The sequence below is a fragment of the Cydia amplana genome, chromosome 22 (assembly GCF_948474715.1).
Source record: "Cydia amplana chromosome 22, ilCydAmpl1.1, whole genome shotgun sequence".
In the NCBI taxonomy this organism is placed as follows: domain Eukaryota; kingdom Metazoa; phylum Arthropoda; class Insecta; order Lepidoptera; family Tortricidae; genus Cydia; species Cydia amplana.
In genome coordinates this window covers 3,915,966-3,929,223 of record NC_086090.1, presented here as the reverse complement: position 1 = coordinate 3,929,223, position 13,258 = coordinate 3,915,966, and the positions used below count along the sequence as shown (strand labels likewise).

At 38.2% G+C, this 13,258-nt stretch overlaps 1 protein-coding gene across 1 annotated transcript; it reads right to left on the bottom strand.

Moving 5' to 3' along the window:
- Window positions 1-804: 804 nt before the first annotated feature.
- LOC134658413 (nuclear factor interleukin-3-regulated protein) lies at window positions 805-12,711 on the bottom strand. The gene is made up of 2 exons (XM_063514096.1): window positions 12,483-12,711; window positions 805-2,953 (listed from the first exon to the last, which is right to left on the bottom strand). Exon 2 carries the CDS (start codon window positions 2,906-2,908, stop codon window positions 1,817-1,819), a length of 1,092 nt encoding a protein of 363 aa, XP_063370166.1. The 5' UTR covers window positions 2,909-2,953; window positions 12,483-12,711; the 3' UTR covers window positions 805-1,816.
- Window positions 12,712-13,258: the final 547 nt, after the last annotated feature.

The window sequence follows — 13,258 nt, the reverse complement described above, 5'->3', positions numbered from 1 at the left end:
TAAATCAGCCCTTATGATATCAAATTCAATTTTAATCCTATCCTTCTAAGGCCCAGCCAAAAAACTGAAAAATATGAAATTTCCCACTGAAATTTGAACCTATAGTGTAGGGAATTGAGTTGATTTTGTTTTGTTTGTAAACTGAACTAAACAAAGGAAATGCAACTTTGTTGCAATTGAATATGATTCAAATTTAATGGAACTGAATAAGTACTATAGGTAGGATTTTGGGCCGTGGGATGCTAAAGTGAGTATTTATTATTTAGTAGCGCCTGGTGTTGTTCAAGTTCATTGATATATAATTGCTTGCAGAAAATTGGCAGGCGTTTAAATTTTTTGAGACAAGGATTTGAACAGGCGTAAACCCTAGAATCGGCTACGCGTGTTGCGCTACTGAAACGCTGTCAGTGAATGTGTTGTATGAAATAATCTTCAAAATGTATTCAGTCGAAGTAATTTATAGTTACAGTTCTGGGGATCGAACCCAGAGTGAGATTTTAGTTACATTGCGGATTATTGGTTACGTCCAATTCAGCAGACCGATCAAAACCCGCAATGTAATGAAACTCGCATCGTGGACCCTCATTTTATTGTATTTTGTTTTGACAATTTTTGTCACCATCACTACCACGAAACCGACCATTTTTGTCCTTTGCCATTATTCCCGTTTTAATAAGTAATTTTATATATTTAAAGGAATTTGATATGTACTTTTCGGGATATAAGAACAAAATTGGACGCGCTTCGCAGCATTCTATGCTTTTTAATTTTTTCTTGGACAGGGAATGAAATAAAATCAGTGAATAATTGTAATGTACACAATTTATTCATATCGTATGTGTTTCTTATACAAAGATAATAAATTGTAAATTTTTAATTCGCGGTCCGAATAAATAAATACTTAGTTTTACTCCTCTCAGTCCTATCACATGCCCTCAGGGCAATACTAGGAGTAACTTACAAACGAACTGCAATACTTCAACTAGCCTTCTTAGGATTCAATACGATTAGCTCTGTGGCCCTAGAAAATGTTCACGACCCCTGACTCCACCAACTATTCTATAATATACAAAATGTACGCTTTGCGTCCTTCAAGGCAAAGATCAGCGGTCGCAAACATTTTCCAGACTGACTTGTATTACAATTGGTGTTGTGAAATCGCTTTTTAATAAATGTACAAAAATATTATATAATTTTAGATAGCTATTTTAGGTAGGTATGTATTGTCAAAGGCACTGGTAATCTTAATCTGATTCAATACAATTTGAAATATAATAGGATAGGTTTAAAACTGTAGACAATCTTACAGATACCTATAATAGCGATTTCAGGACAGCTATTCAGAAATTTTTTTTGGTTTGGAACTCATTCCGATTTGAGAAAGACTATACAATAAGAGTTTATAAATAACTATCTTGTTGGGACTTATACTACTTAGATCAAACTTATAATTACAACTTAGAAGAACATAGTCTTTAGCCATCGATTCTGCTAACGAGTCTTCGAAAAGATGAAACATATCTACTACGCTTACTTTAATTACACATACATAGCTCATCACTAAAAATGCAACTTGTTTATATCTATCACTGAGTAGATAGGTCTGATCTGGTCGAAAAGTCTAACCGATTACTACACTAACATCGACAAAACATCTACTAGGAAGGATTATAGGCGGAAACCGCCGCAGCTGCGCTTCATACAAATATATAAATCTCTTTACAACGTGGTAACTTCACCTACGGGGAGGGTAGAAGAGTTTGTACGAGTAGTCCGACTGGCGCGGCGCGGTTCAGGCGCGTGCGCACGTAAACGCTCAGTGCTCCATGCGTTTGTTCTGATGCATCATGTTCTTAAGCGTCGCGACCTCCGTCGCGAGTCGCGCGAGCTCCGCTTTGAGATGCGCATCTTCTTCTTCCCCGAGCCTATCCTCAGGGCGCTGCGGCCTGTATTCCGCTCCCAAGGAAATACCAGAGTCGCGCTCGTCGCTGGAACCTTCACCGTCCCAGGATGGCGAGGACCGGGGACCGGGCTCTTGTTTAATGTGCTGGAGAGATAGCAGGGCGCTGGCGACGTCTTTGTCCCCAAGGTGGCTCTTGTGCCGCAGTTTGAGTGGCAAGCAATTGTTTTCGGGGGCGTACTGCTCGGTGTTCTCGTCGCCGGAGCCGGAGAGGGAGGACAGCTCGTAAGGAGACGGCGCGCGGCGGCGGTTGGAGAGGTTGAGGACCGAGCCTGGCGGCTCGTAGTGGGCGGGGTGGGGGTAGTACGATTCAGGGGCGGGGAGTCGCTCCTGGTATGGCTCGGGAGCGCGCTGGGGTATGGGGGAAGGTGGCGATGCTGGCGGCAGGGACGCAGGCGGCGGCGGAGGCGGAGTGGGGAAGATCGGGCTGTTTGACAGCTTGCTCCTCTTCGTCACGCATAAAACTTGGTCACATGTTGGCAAGGTTGCGAGCACCTGATCGATGCTGATGAGGGTTTCGCCGCAGATCCCGTATTTCTCCTTAATGGCGTCCAGCTGCGCTTTGAGTACGTGGTTCTCCTTGGACAGTTCGACGACGCGTTGTTCGAGAACCATGTCGTTGAAGCGGCGTTTTTCGCGGGAGCGCTTGGCAGCCTCGTTGTTGCGGCGCCTGCGGTCCCAGTAGCCGTCATCCTTCTTATTATCAGGGATGAATTCCCTCTGCTTGCGTTGTCCGAAGAAGTCCTTGCGGTTCTTGTAGTCGTAGTCTGAGGGGTAGTTGTTAGGGTCTCCGGAGGGACCGTTGGAGTTCTGGTCCATTGGGAAGTGCGGGGAGACGGACAGTCTCCCGCGGGCCGGAGGGGGCGCGCGGAGGGGCATCGGGGCGGGCCCTAGGGCCGGAGCGGAGCTCAGAAGCTGCTGTTGACTAAGGATGAACTCAGCGACCATGTTGCGGCGGACTAAGCCTGGGCCGCAAGGGTCTTCAATGTGGTCCTGCAACAACAGAAACGAAAAATCAGTCAAAGTTGCACTTGTCTAAATAGCTGCTATTACAGCGGTAATGTGGTTACAAAACGTTGCAAAAATGCTGTCGTAAGATCCTCGCCCGCACGTGGCTCCTTGTGAAACCAGTTGCTACACGCCTTTACTCCTTCAGCCTCATTAATAAATCGCATTTCCTAACCTTTGTTACACAAAACCGATTTAAAGGTTACTTTTTCAGCAAGACTTCCGAATCTAATCGTGCAATTTTAACGCATCACTTCAAGTTTATGACTAAATAATTACTTAAACAATTGAAATACGCTGTCTGTCTAAGCTAAAAAAGTTACGAAGGAAACTTACAAAATTAACGCGTCTGTATTACACAAGTTGCTGTTCCATATTTAAATTTATAACGTTATTTCACATCCGTTCTGCACAGTTTATTTGCCACGGTTTAACAAAGGTTTATTTGCCTATTTTAGACGTATTTTATTTAAGTCATATTAAGTAAATGCTTAGGCTTTTTTAGATCGAGAATGGTTCTGATCCTTTTTCTCCACACGGCACTTAACCATGCGAACAACTGGAAGTCTAAACTACAGTTTCCGCCGTGTCGCAACAGAGTCACGTTACTCACGTTGGCAGCAGCGTGTGCGCAGATCGAACGTTAGCATTATGCTATTACAAATTATCGATTGATTTCGTGTCGTTAACCTCTAACTCCGCTGATTTTATAATCTGTGATACACATCATTATTTAAGAAGTACACGCTCTTGAACGCTATAGTTGGACTAACTTAACTCTGCAAAGTTTAAAGTATCGCGAGCGCGGACTTCTGGCCGAGGGGTGTGGTGTTTCGGCGGTTCCGTGGGAATCTACCAAATCCTACACCGGAACATGCGACACAACAGAAAACCACCGTGTCGCCGAAATTAAATATTTTTTAGCCTGTAAGATTTTTTATTGTATGTATGTTAGTTTATAAGGTATATGTATCTATGGGCCTTAGTTGCCTGATAATAAATGATGTTTGATTTAATTTTATTTAACAATGCCATCATTAACGTCAAACTCCTATGAACATATGACGTTTATAATGATACACTTTAAGTCTCTTCTATTCAAGTGAAAAGTTAGCGTAGACGAACTCTAAAACAACTGCAGGATGTATAAACGATACACCAAAACGCTTATCGATGGTGTTATCCAATAAAACAATGGAATCACTAATAATTGGCTATTGTGCGATTACGCGCGTCCGTTTTTTTATGGAAATGTTAAAACAATCCCGCGCCAATCTGTAACTAGTACGTTGGCAGCACTAAAATTAAAAAAAAGAAAGGAAAAAGTCTATCACGTTCCTTTACACGCGGCTGTGTTCTTTAAAGCATCTCATAATGCTAAAAATATACTCATCCTCCTAAATTAGATTGGTTTCTTTATAATTTGACGAATTTATACACGTTACTAGGGTTATTATACTAATGTATACGTGAACACTAGGGTTATAATATTATAACCCTAGTGTCCACGTATAATTGTGGGTTGGGTATTAATGGCGACTAGATTTGAAATTACTATACTTACATCTGATTTGTGTTTATACAAACTATTATATAGACAAAAAAGGTACCTATAGATAGAGGTGAAGTACTGAGTAGGCTTATCATTATTATAACTATTAAAAAAATATGTTAGATTAAATACTCTTTAGTTGTCATTTTATTTAATTCTCCTAACCGACATAATTATTAGAATTCTCACACTTTACTTTTATTGAATTCTCACTTTAAAAGCCTATGCTTTTAGAGTGAGCCTATGTTTTTGAGTCTATACTCAAAAACGATGTAACTGAACGCACCCTCTACCAGAGTTCAAAGACAATGCGAGTTTTTTTTTTCACCGGCACCGTGTTGCCGGATCGGTGTCAGTAGGCTGACCCGCGGCCCACTTGCGAACCGTTATGCCTAACTGTTCCAAATCGAGCCAACTCTAATTGCGCGCCATTGTACTCGAAATGTCAGTTTAATGAATACTGTTTTTTTTAGTTAATCATAGTTAAAGAGATTTTAAAAAGTTTGGTAATTTTTTTTTTAATTAAATGCATAAGTAGGTAAACTGTAGAATTTAGATATTGCTTCATTAATGCAAAGTGCATTCGTTGGCTTAACTTTTATATTCCACTTAAACTTGACCGTTACATAAACTTTAAACGGTAACGGTTTCAATTCCAAATTCAAACATGAATTATTAATACAAATTAAATGTGTTTTAATCGACATCATTTATAAATTAATAAAGTTTACGAACGGTAAATCGTCCGACATTTGCTTTCGATAAAAAATCCCGTAGTTGCGGAATTTACGCCTCAGGGCACACAGTTAAACCATCGACAAAAGAAGATCACACGGATATAAAGCTGTGTACACACTTGTTACTTTTCGTAATTGCCGCAGACAGCGATGAGCAGTTACTACTTAGCACCAATGAGTAACCAATACGGTCCATTCCGTTAGAAAAACAGTTTAAATCTCTATGACCTGTAAACGGATTATTAAGTGTTAACGTGACCAAAATTACAACACGGTGTTTATGGTTAAATGTATTAGTTAATGTCAAATTTGTGAATTAACTTGATTTGATTTGTTTGTTAGCTAGCTAACTGCGTTATTTCAAGTTATACTTTAGAACGAAGTTATACTTTTGTTGATATTTGATCTACGATATACTATAATTTAATATTTTATAATACTTTAGAAGACGTGGTAGTATGCTCAGGAAAAAAATAATGTAGGTACCTTTACCATTTTCGTTCAAAGAAACATATTTTAGTACTCAATTACTCAAAGGCTTAAGAATATAGGATCTGCCCATTCCACATACTGTGTCAAACTGCATACAAGGTTAAAAAACTTAGACGTCAAATTATCTATGGATCTTTAGGCGCGAAAAGTTAACCTTTTAAATGGCGGCGCGCGTGGCCAACTCCGCGACTGTTGAACCGCCGACCACGGTCAATGCCGACGTTAACGGTTACACAACACTGGTTTAATAATCAACTTTCTTCCGTTACCTGAATCTGGGACCGTACGGTACACGTTTACGGTTTTTTCGGGCCCCGTATTTCTGTTACGACACAGCTATTATTATTTCGTCACTGCGATTCTAATGTATTTTCGTCAAGGCTAAGTTTAGTAAGGCGTTGGGTAAAACACGACTTCGCAATTAGTTTTTAATGTTTATGTTATTATGTAAATTGGCCTTCAATGAGTTTGTCTGTATCCCCATGATAATATTGAATATTTTTACACCATATCGGTCTGTCTGCTGTGTATGTTTATGTTATGTAGACCATCTATGTGTTTATATCGGTATCTCAAGACCTTGGGAGCTCCCCATGATAATATTGAAAATATTTTCATCCCATATCGGCCTGTGTCATTATGTTTATATTAACGTTAATCTAATCTTTAACCGTTTACGTAACTCGTAACTATAGTTAATAAAGTTCATGTCAGCCATTAACTTGTTTCATGATGTCATAATGTAATCAGTCAATAATAACAAGATTGTTTCGTAACGCCCCACGTTAAAGAGACGTGGAGTTTTATCTTTAATTGTCAAATTGTACGCAGTTTCTTTGTAACTGATGATAATAAAATCAGGACACGTGCGTTAGATAAACTAAATTTAACTGATAGTCCATGACATGGTTTGCGGCTAGCGCAATTTTTAGTTTAGAACTTGCACCATTTTAATTGAAACCTTAGCAGCATTTATGCAGCTTTCGGTTTTAACTTAAGTGATGTTCAAAAACGTTATTCATTTCGAAAAGGTTTTAACAGTAACATATTATTAAAAACAAAAACTGTTATCCACGAAACCATACGCATGGTTATATCCAAAAAAAAACGCCAAAGACAGATAGATAACTAGAACCTTACATAAACCTAATAGGTTCTAATCACTAATGACCAGGTTGCCAGGACACGTGTACCTAGGTCACGCGGCGACCGGCACGTGCATTCCTCACGTTGCCTTGCGTAACTCTAGGGCGTGCGCACCGTTATGTAAACATAAACGTGACCTTTTATTTCATTAACTGAGACCTTGACCGTGGGTAGGTTTTGGGCTAATTTACTTCTAATCTTTTCAAAAAGAGGCAAGCTATACCTATAGCCCTATTTTTTTTTTTTATAGGTACCTCAAAAGGTCTCTTTATGGCGCCTCTTTAAAACTTAATAAACTATTTTTGAGTGTTGAAACCATTGTTTGGTAGTTAAGAATACAAACTAGTGACCTGAGGCCTACTGAAAAACGTGATGGAAAATAATAAACGTGATAAGTATTTACATGGAAATATATGGGCGTCCTTGAACGCGAATATTGCGTCTTAATTTTATTTATTGATTTGGAATAGTTCCCAAGTATTAAATAAAAACTAAAAATAGAATAATCTGAATAATACTTAACTTAAGCCAGTCTTCTCCGAGACCACGAGGACAACGCCGTCCTCGAAACGTCGGAGGTAAATCTTAAAACTTAGATACGCGATTAAGTCCCGTTGTACAATTTAATAATACTTATCTGCTCATAAAATAACGTTTTTTTATTATAGTCTTTTGCGTTAAATAATACAAGCATGCTTTTGGTTTTAATTAAGGCACTAATTTAGATTTGGACTAGTTTTGAAGCGGTAGATAAGAAAATTTGCAGAGGATGCTCTTAAAATGCGATGTTCCTTTGTGTAATTCCTTTTGTTACTAGCTTGTTTGTGTTTAAAGTACAAAAGGCTCTGTTTATATAATAATAAATGAGCTTGACCTTCGTTTAAGCACTAGACGGTCCGCCATTTTGGAAAAAGTAGAGAAAGTAGTACAGCGGTAACTTTCCACTCGCCGAGATTGCGAACGAAGTAGGCCACAGCCATCTTACCGCTCAAGTACAGAGCTAATTAAATAAGCAAACGATTATAAGGAAACTAATAAGAAAACAGCAGCTGAGGTAATCTCTTAAATTAAACTATTTAAACGGATTAAATCATCGCGTATTATAATTAATTTAAGACTCATCCCGCCGTTTCGAACCCTTTACAGCGCTCGCGGTCGGGTGACGGAATACGTACGGGTAATAAATAGTTTTATTTCATGAATAACTATCGCAATCGAAGACAAATATTATGAGGTAATCTAGTATCCATTATTAGCGGCGCCAGCTCCTCATTGTCTATGTCAAGTTATGGCGATTTCCGACTTGCATAACCGATGTTTTGTCTATAATCTATAACTCCTGCGTCGAAGGAGTTTGGCGTGTACACGGCTTGTACTTGACCGATTTTCGCGTTAAGACCTGATTCAACATCGGTTTATTTCGGTGCGGCCTCTGTCGGTCGCTGCGATAATGCTTTGGTGTCAAGGCTGCGTGGCGTAACAATGAATTAAATCGGGACTTGTGTCTGGGTTCTTCCTATATTCCCGAGTATTGTAAGTATTTACCTTACCTCCTTATCATTGTCCTACTTGGGTGACCTTGCTCCACACGTGCTAATTACAAGTATTGAGAAACACTTAACCTATTTAGACGTTCTAGATTCCTCGATTCCATTTCAACTAGTTACGTAAGCAGGCATGTTCCTAATGACTCCTGACTCATCTCTTTGTTGCTATTATGGTGGCTATTAGGTGTAACTTGCAATCGTCAGAATTACCTAAAGCATTAGTAATATATGAGTCAAACAGATAATGCTAAAGTTTAAGTGTTCTGTTTACTCTTTCAGCGACGCCGTTCGCGGTGGGGCGATACTATTAAGAGTTATGAACTTGCCGCCAAAAAGATACGCTTTCATTTTAAAACGACATGGTTAAATTAAATGAAACTTTGCATGAACGTTAACTTAACATATACCTATCTATGTCTGCTACTAGTTTTCGTTGCTTAATTTTTTATAGGTAGGTACAAAGAAAACAGAGCGTGCAAAAGTTTTGTATTTAAAACTTCTGCTCGCTGCTTTATTGTACACAACTCAGATTTACATAAAATTTACAGAAATAAAGGTACAAAGGCGAACTTATCCCTATAAAAGATCCCTTCCAGCTAACCTTCGAGTAGATGACGGGTTATGTTACTTGAATGTTCATGTCAAATGTTATGTTATTTCAGAATGTCGTTTTTTAATAAGAGCGCAATATCGATTGTATGTAGGCGGCCATTAAAACGCAATGTTCGTCTCTTTTAAAGTGGCAATAAAACCCAATAGAGATTATAAATATTTCAGCGTCCCAATTTCGTAACGCGTATTGTCGCAATGTAGATACACGTGCGTGTATGTAGGTTACATGCAAGATAAAAAAAATGGGTCAAGTTATCTTTGTTCGTCCTCGCACGAATGAAATTATCGCGAGTGTAGGTACTTATGTAACTGATGATACCGAGTTTTTGTTGCGTTGCGTGATTCGGTTACTTCGATATGAAGGTTGCTTTGATCGAGTTATGTCATTAATTAGATCATGAATTATAACTAAGCATCTATTAGTTGCATAGAGCTCAAGGCAAAGGTACATTTTTAGGGTTCCGTACCCAAAGGGTAAAAACGGGACCCTATTACTAAGACTCCGCTGTCCGTCCGTCCGTCCGTCCGTCTGTCACCAGGCTGTATCTCACGAACCGTGATAGCTAGACAGTTGAAATTTTCACAGATGATGTATTTCTGTTGCCGCTATAACAACAAATACTAAAAACAGAATAAAATAAAGATTTAAATGGGGCTCCCATACAACAAACGTGATTTTTGACCAAAGTTAAGCAACGTCGGGCGGGGTCAGTAATTGGATGGGTGACCGTTTTTTTTGCTTGTTTTGCTCTATTTTTTGTTGATGGTGCGGAACCCTCCGTGTGCGAGTCCGACTCGCACTTGGCCGGTTTTTTTTTTCCTCCTATCCGAGTGTCCCACTGCTGGGCAAAGGCCTCTCCCCTTGATTTCCACGACCCGATTTGGTGTTTCCTCTGGTCAGTTGTTACATAGTGAGGTTATAAAAACTTTTTTATCCGTCAAAGAAAGAGTAGGTAAACAAATGTTTTTAAATACATACAAGGTTATTCCAAATACTGATCTTCTTACATTTCCGTGTACCGGATCAAAATGCATACGACCTCAGTAGTTCCGGCCGGCCTTGTCAGTAGTTCCTGATTACATCATGTAATAAAATTTATCATTAAAATACAGACAGACAATATAGTTCATCATATCGCTCGTCATTGATATGACTCAATTGTGACGAGTAATAAAACTTGTACGACGCGTAAAACAAAAGAAGCGATGTTCTAATTTCAAACGCTAAACGCATAGGACAGTTTACTTTAGAATGCATTCATTTTTATTTGGGGCGTTATGAATTATGATGTCGCGTACTGCGTTCGAAAGAAATGAGGATCAGTGTTCCAAATTCAGTTTTCAATTCTAGACTCTAGTAAGTAAACACGTACAGTTGATTTTCGAACGCATTAGATTATAGTTGGGACGTTTTGAAATGGCGCAGTTAAGGCTCAGTATACGTGTTGGGTTGCGGGGAGTTGTGCAACAGGGCCGTTGCGTCATGCCGTGACATACTGACCTTTAGTCAATCGATCGACATTGTTTTGAAGCTTGGCTTGTATGCAGATAACTCGTTCGGAATGCGCCTTTCTATATTTTATTATTTAGCGCCGCTGTTTACATCTATAATGTATGTTTATTTATAGCGTTTGTGTGTACATTACTGTAATATATGTTTTTGCGTTGTAATTTTCTTTCAATTGCGCAAATAAATATTGTTAGTGCAAATTATTTAAATAATCAAACGTTAGTATAAAATTAACGCAACTCAACTAAAATCATTACCTATAATATTTAGGTGCTTAGTACTTTTTTATATGCCTATTAAGTATTTAATTAATATTTTGAATCTTCAAACTACCGGCACACAATTGGCTTGATAATTTTTTTGTCAGCCCTAAAACTCTTAAGTAATTAAAATAAAAACAAAAAACATAAAACTGCCTAGCTTAGCTTCAATTGAAATAGTTATTACAAGTGCGAAAAAGAGGAAATTCGAAACGAGTGGCGATAAATTAAATCACGACCGAAGAGAGTGTTTTAAATCGACACGAGTTGCGAATTACCTATTCGCACGTGTATCGAACAACGTTTTACAGTACATATGGCACTTTAAAGTTTCGACATACGCACGAAAAGTGCTATTTTGATTTATTTTGAAAAGTAGCCCCATATGTACTGTAAAAGTATAAATGCACCCATTATTGTTGTAAAACCATTTCCACACTAGTTAGCACGGCATGCACTTTTTTTGACATATTCTAGTTTCCGCAGGCGAATGCGCGAGCCTTGGACCACTTGCCACTTGCGACAATGGCTTGCGACACCGCCGGCTTGCGACACCAACGCGCAACAATTAACCGAACCTATTTCAAATTTCGAACGATTTCGATTGTTTTATGATTTATACTTTTCGAATTTAGAATTGAATTGAAAGTCTTTATTGCAGGTCTGTCAACCCATAGTCGGTTAGTAATTGAAGCCGGTGGATTCGAAAAAAAAGCGTTACTCGCCTGTGATTTAAATCTACCGTCATTTTTGCGAGTTTTTTTTGGGTTTAAATGCACTTGACGGGTTGTGATAGGTAAAGATTGTTTTAATATTGTGCATATTATCAGGCAATGACTTTAACACACTGTATCAGCCAGCATGTTTTTCGATCTTTATCATGTTATTGACATGATTGCATATTGAACAACGCAAATTAAACAAGAATAACGTCTGCGTAAACATTCTGCGTCAACAAAGGTGACAAGCGAGGAAGCATAACAGAAAACACGGTAACAGACAAAAACACGGTATACTGGGTCAACCAAATCTTGTCAGTAAATAGGAACAAAAAAAACCATACTCATCCTTTTCTTTTGGGTGATAGTACTAGTGTTAGACAAAGATAGTATAATTCTCTCTGTCTATGTTTGAAATCAAACAGACCTTTGACACACTAGAGAATCAGAAAAGTGAACGTTCTGAATACGAAAGATACGTTACGTTTCGGACGAACTTGGCAAGGCGTTAGTAAACAAAAATTCGACGGAGTCAATGACTCGCCGGATGAAGTCAGATTTCGACCAGGAAATTCTGACTCAGACTTAAATTAGTCATTTATTTTAATGCGATTTAAATTCCATGGAAGGTGATCGTGAGAAAATTCGTGAGACGCGGTTTAATTTTTTTTTGCGATAATTTATTATTTCTTTTCTTGTGGAATGTTTTTTATCCGAATTTTAGAAGTTTCTACATATTTTAACTATTTTGTGTTTTTCATAAAAATACTATTTAAGTAATTAAAAAACAATAAAAAAAAATATTAATTTATTTTACTAATCATGGTAGCACGGTAGCAGTAATTAATTGTTTGCAACCGTTTTGTAACCATAATTCCGAATTTTGACTGGAAAAAAATTTTTTTTTTGCAAATCGTGCAAACTAAAAAAAATACTTACAAAAATATTTGCGGTATTAAAAGTCCTCGGGTATTATCCAAACAGCGGGAACAATTGCATAATCCACTTAAAGGACACTGGCTGGTTCACAGTTTTCAGTAATAACAAAGTATTTTTCACTTCAAATCCACAATCACAATACGATATGGGCACTAGTATAGCTCTTGGTACGAAGGGTACGTGTTGCTACTGCGGTGTCTAGCGAACGACTGACTATTGTAGTGGGGTCGGCGGAGTCGGCGGCTGGCACGCACACTTGCGCGCGCTTGCCTTGTGTGCGTAAGCGCGGCTGTAGTAGTAAATTTAGTAGTGTGCGTTATATTTACGTAACGTACAGTAATCACTGTGATGAGCATCCGATTTTTTAATTTGAGTCATTTGTTTTTTTAAATGATAAGGTTTGGTGGGTTGGGTTTTGGCAGTTTAGCATGTTTATATGATATTGCAAATTACCTATGTTGAAAAATAAGGTAAATAAATACAGTTACCAATTATGCGGTTAGTTTAAATAAAATTTATTTGTAAGTTGAATTATAAAAGCAATTAGAAATGTGATAATTAATTAACTGTGACCACATTTTTATTGCACTTTGTTATGATACTTTAAACAATTACCTATAAATCTCAAACTGAGCCAGAAAGCTAGAAATATTACTTTAATATAAGTATTTTTGTTTTACTTGTTTGTGAGAGTAGCATTTTCACTTAAGTCTATATGAAAGGGATTGCTATCATTGTGGTTGTAGAACTTCGAGATATGTCTTGTGTCCAATATC

Coding starts and splice junctions, on each gene's coding strand:
- LOC134658413 (XM_063514096.1), bottom strand. CDS start 2,908: ATGGTCGCTGAGTTCATCCTTAGTCAACAGCAGCTTCTGAGCTCCGCT.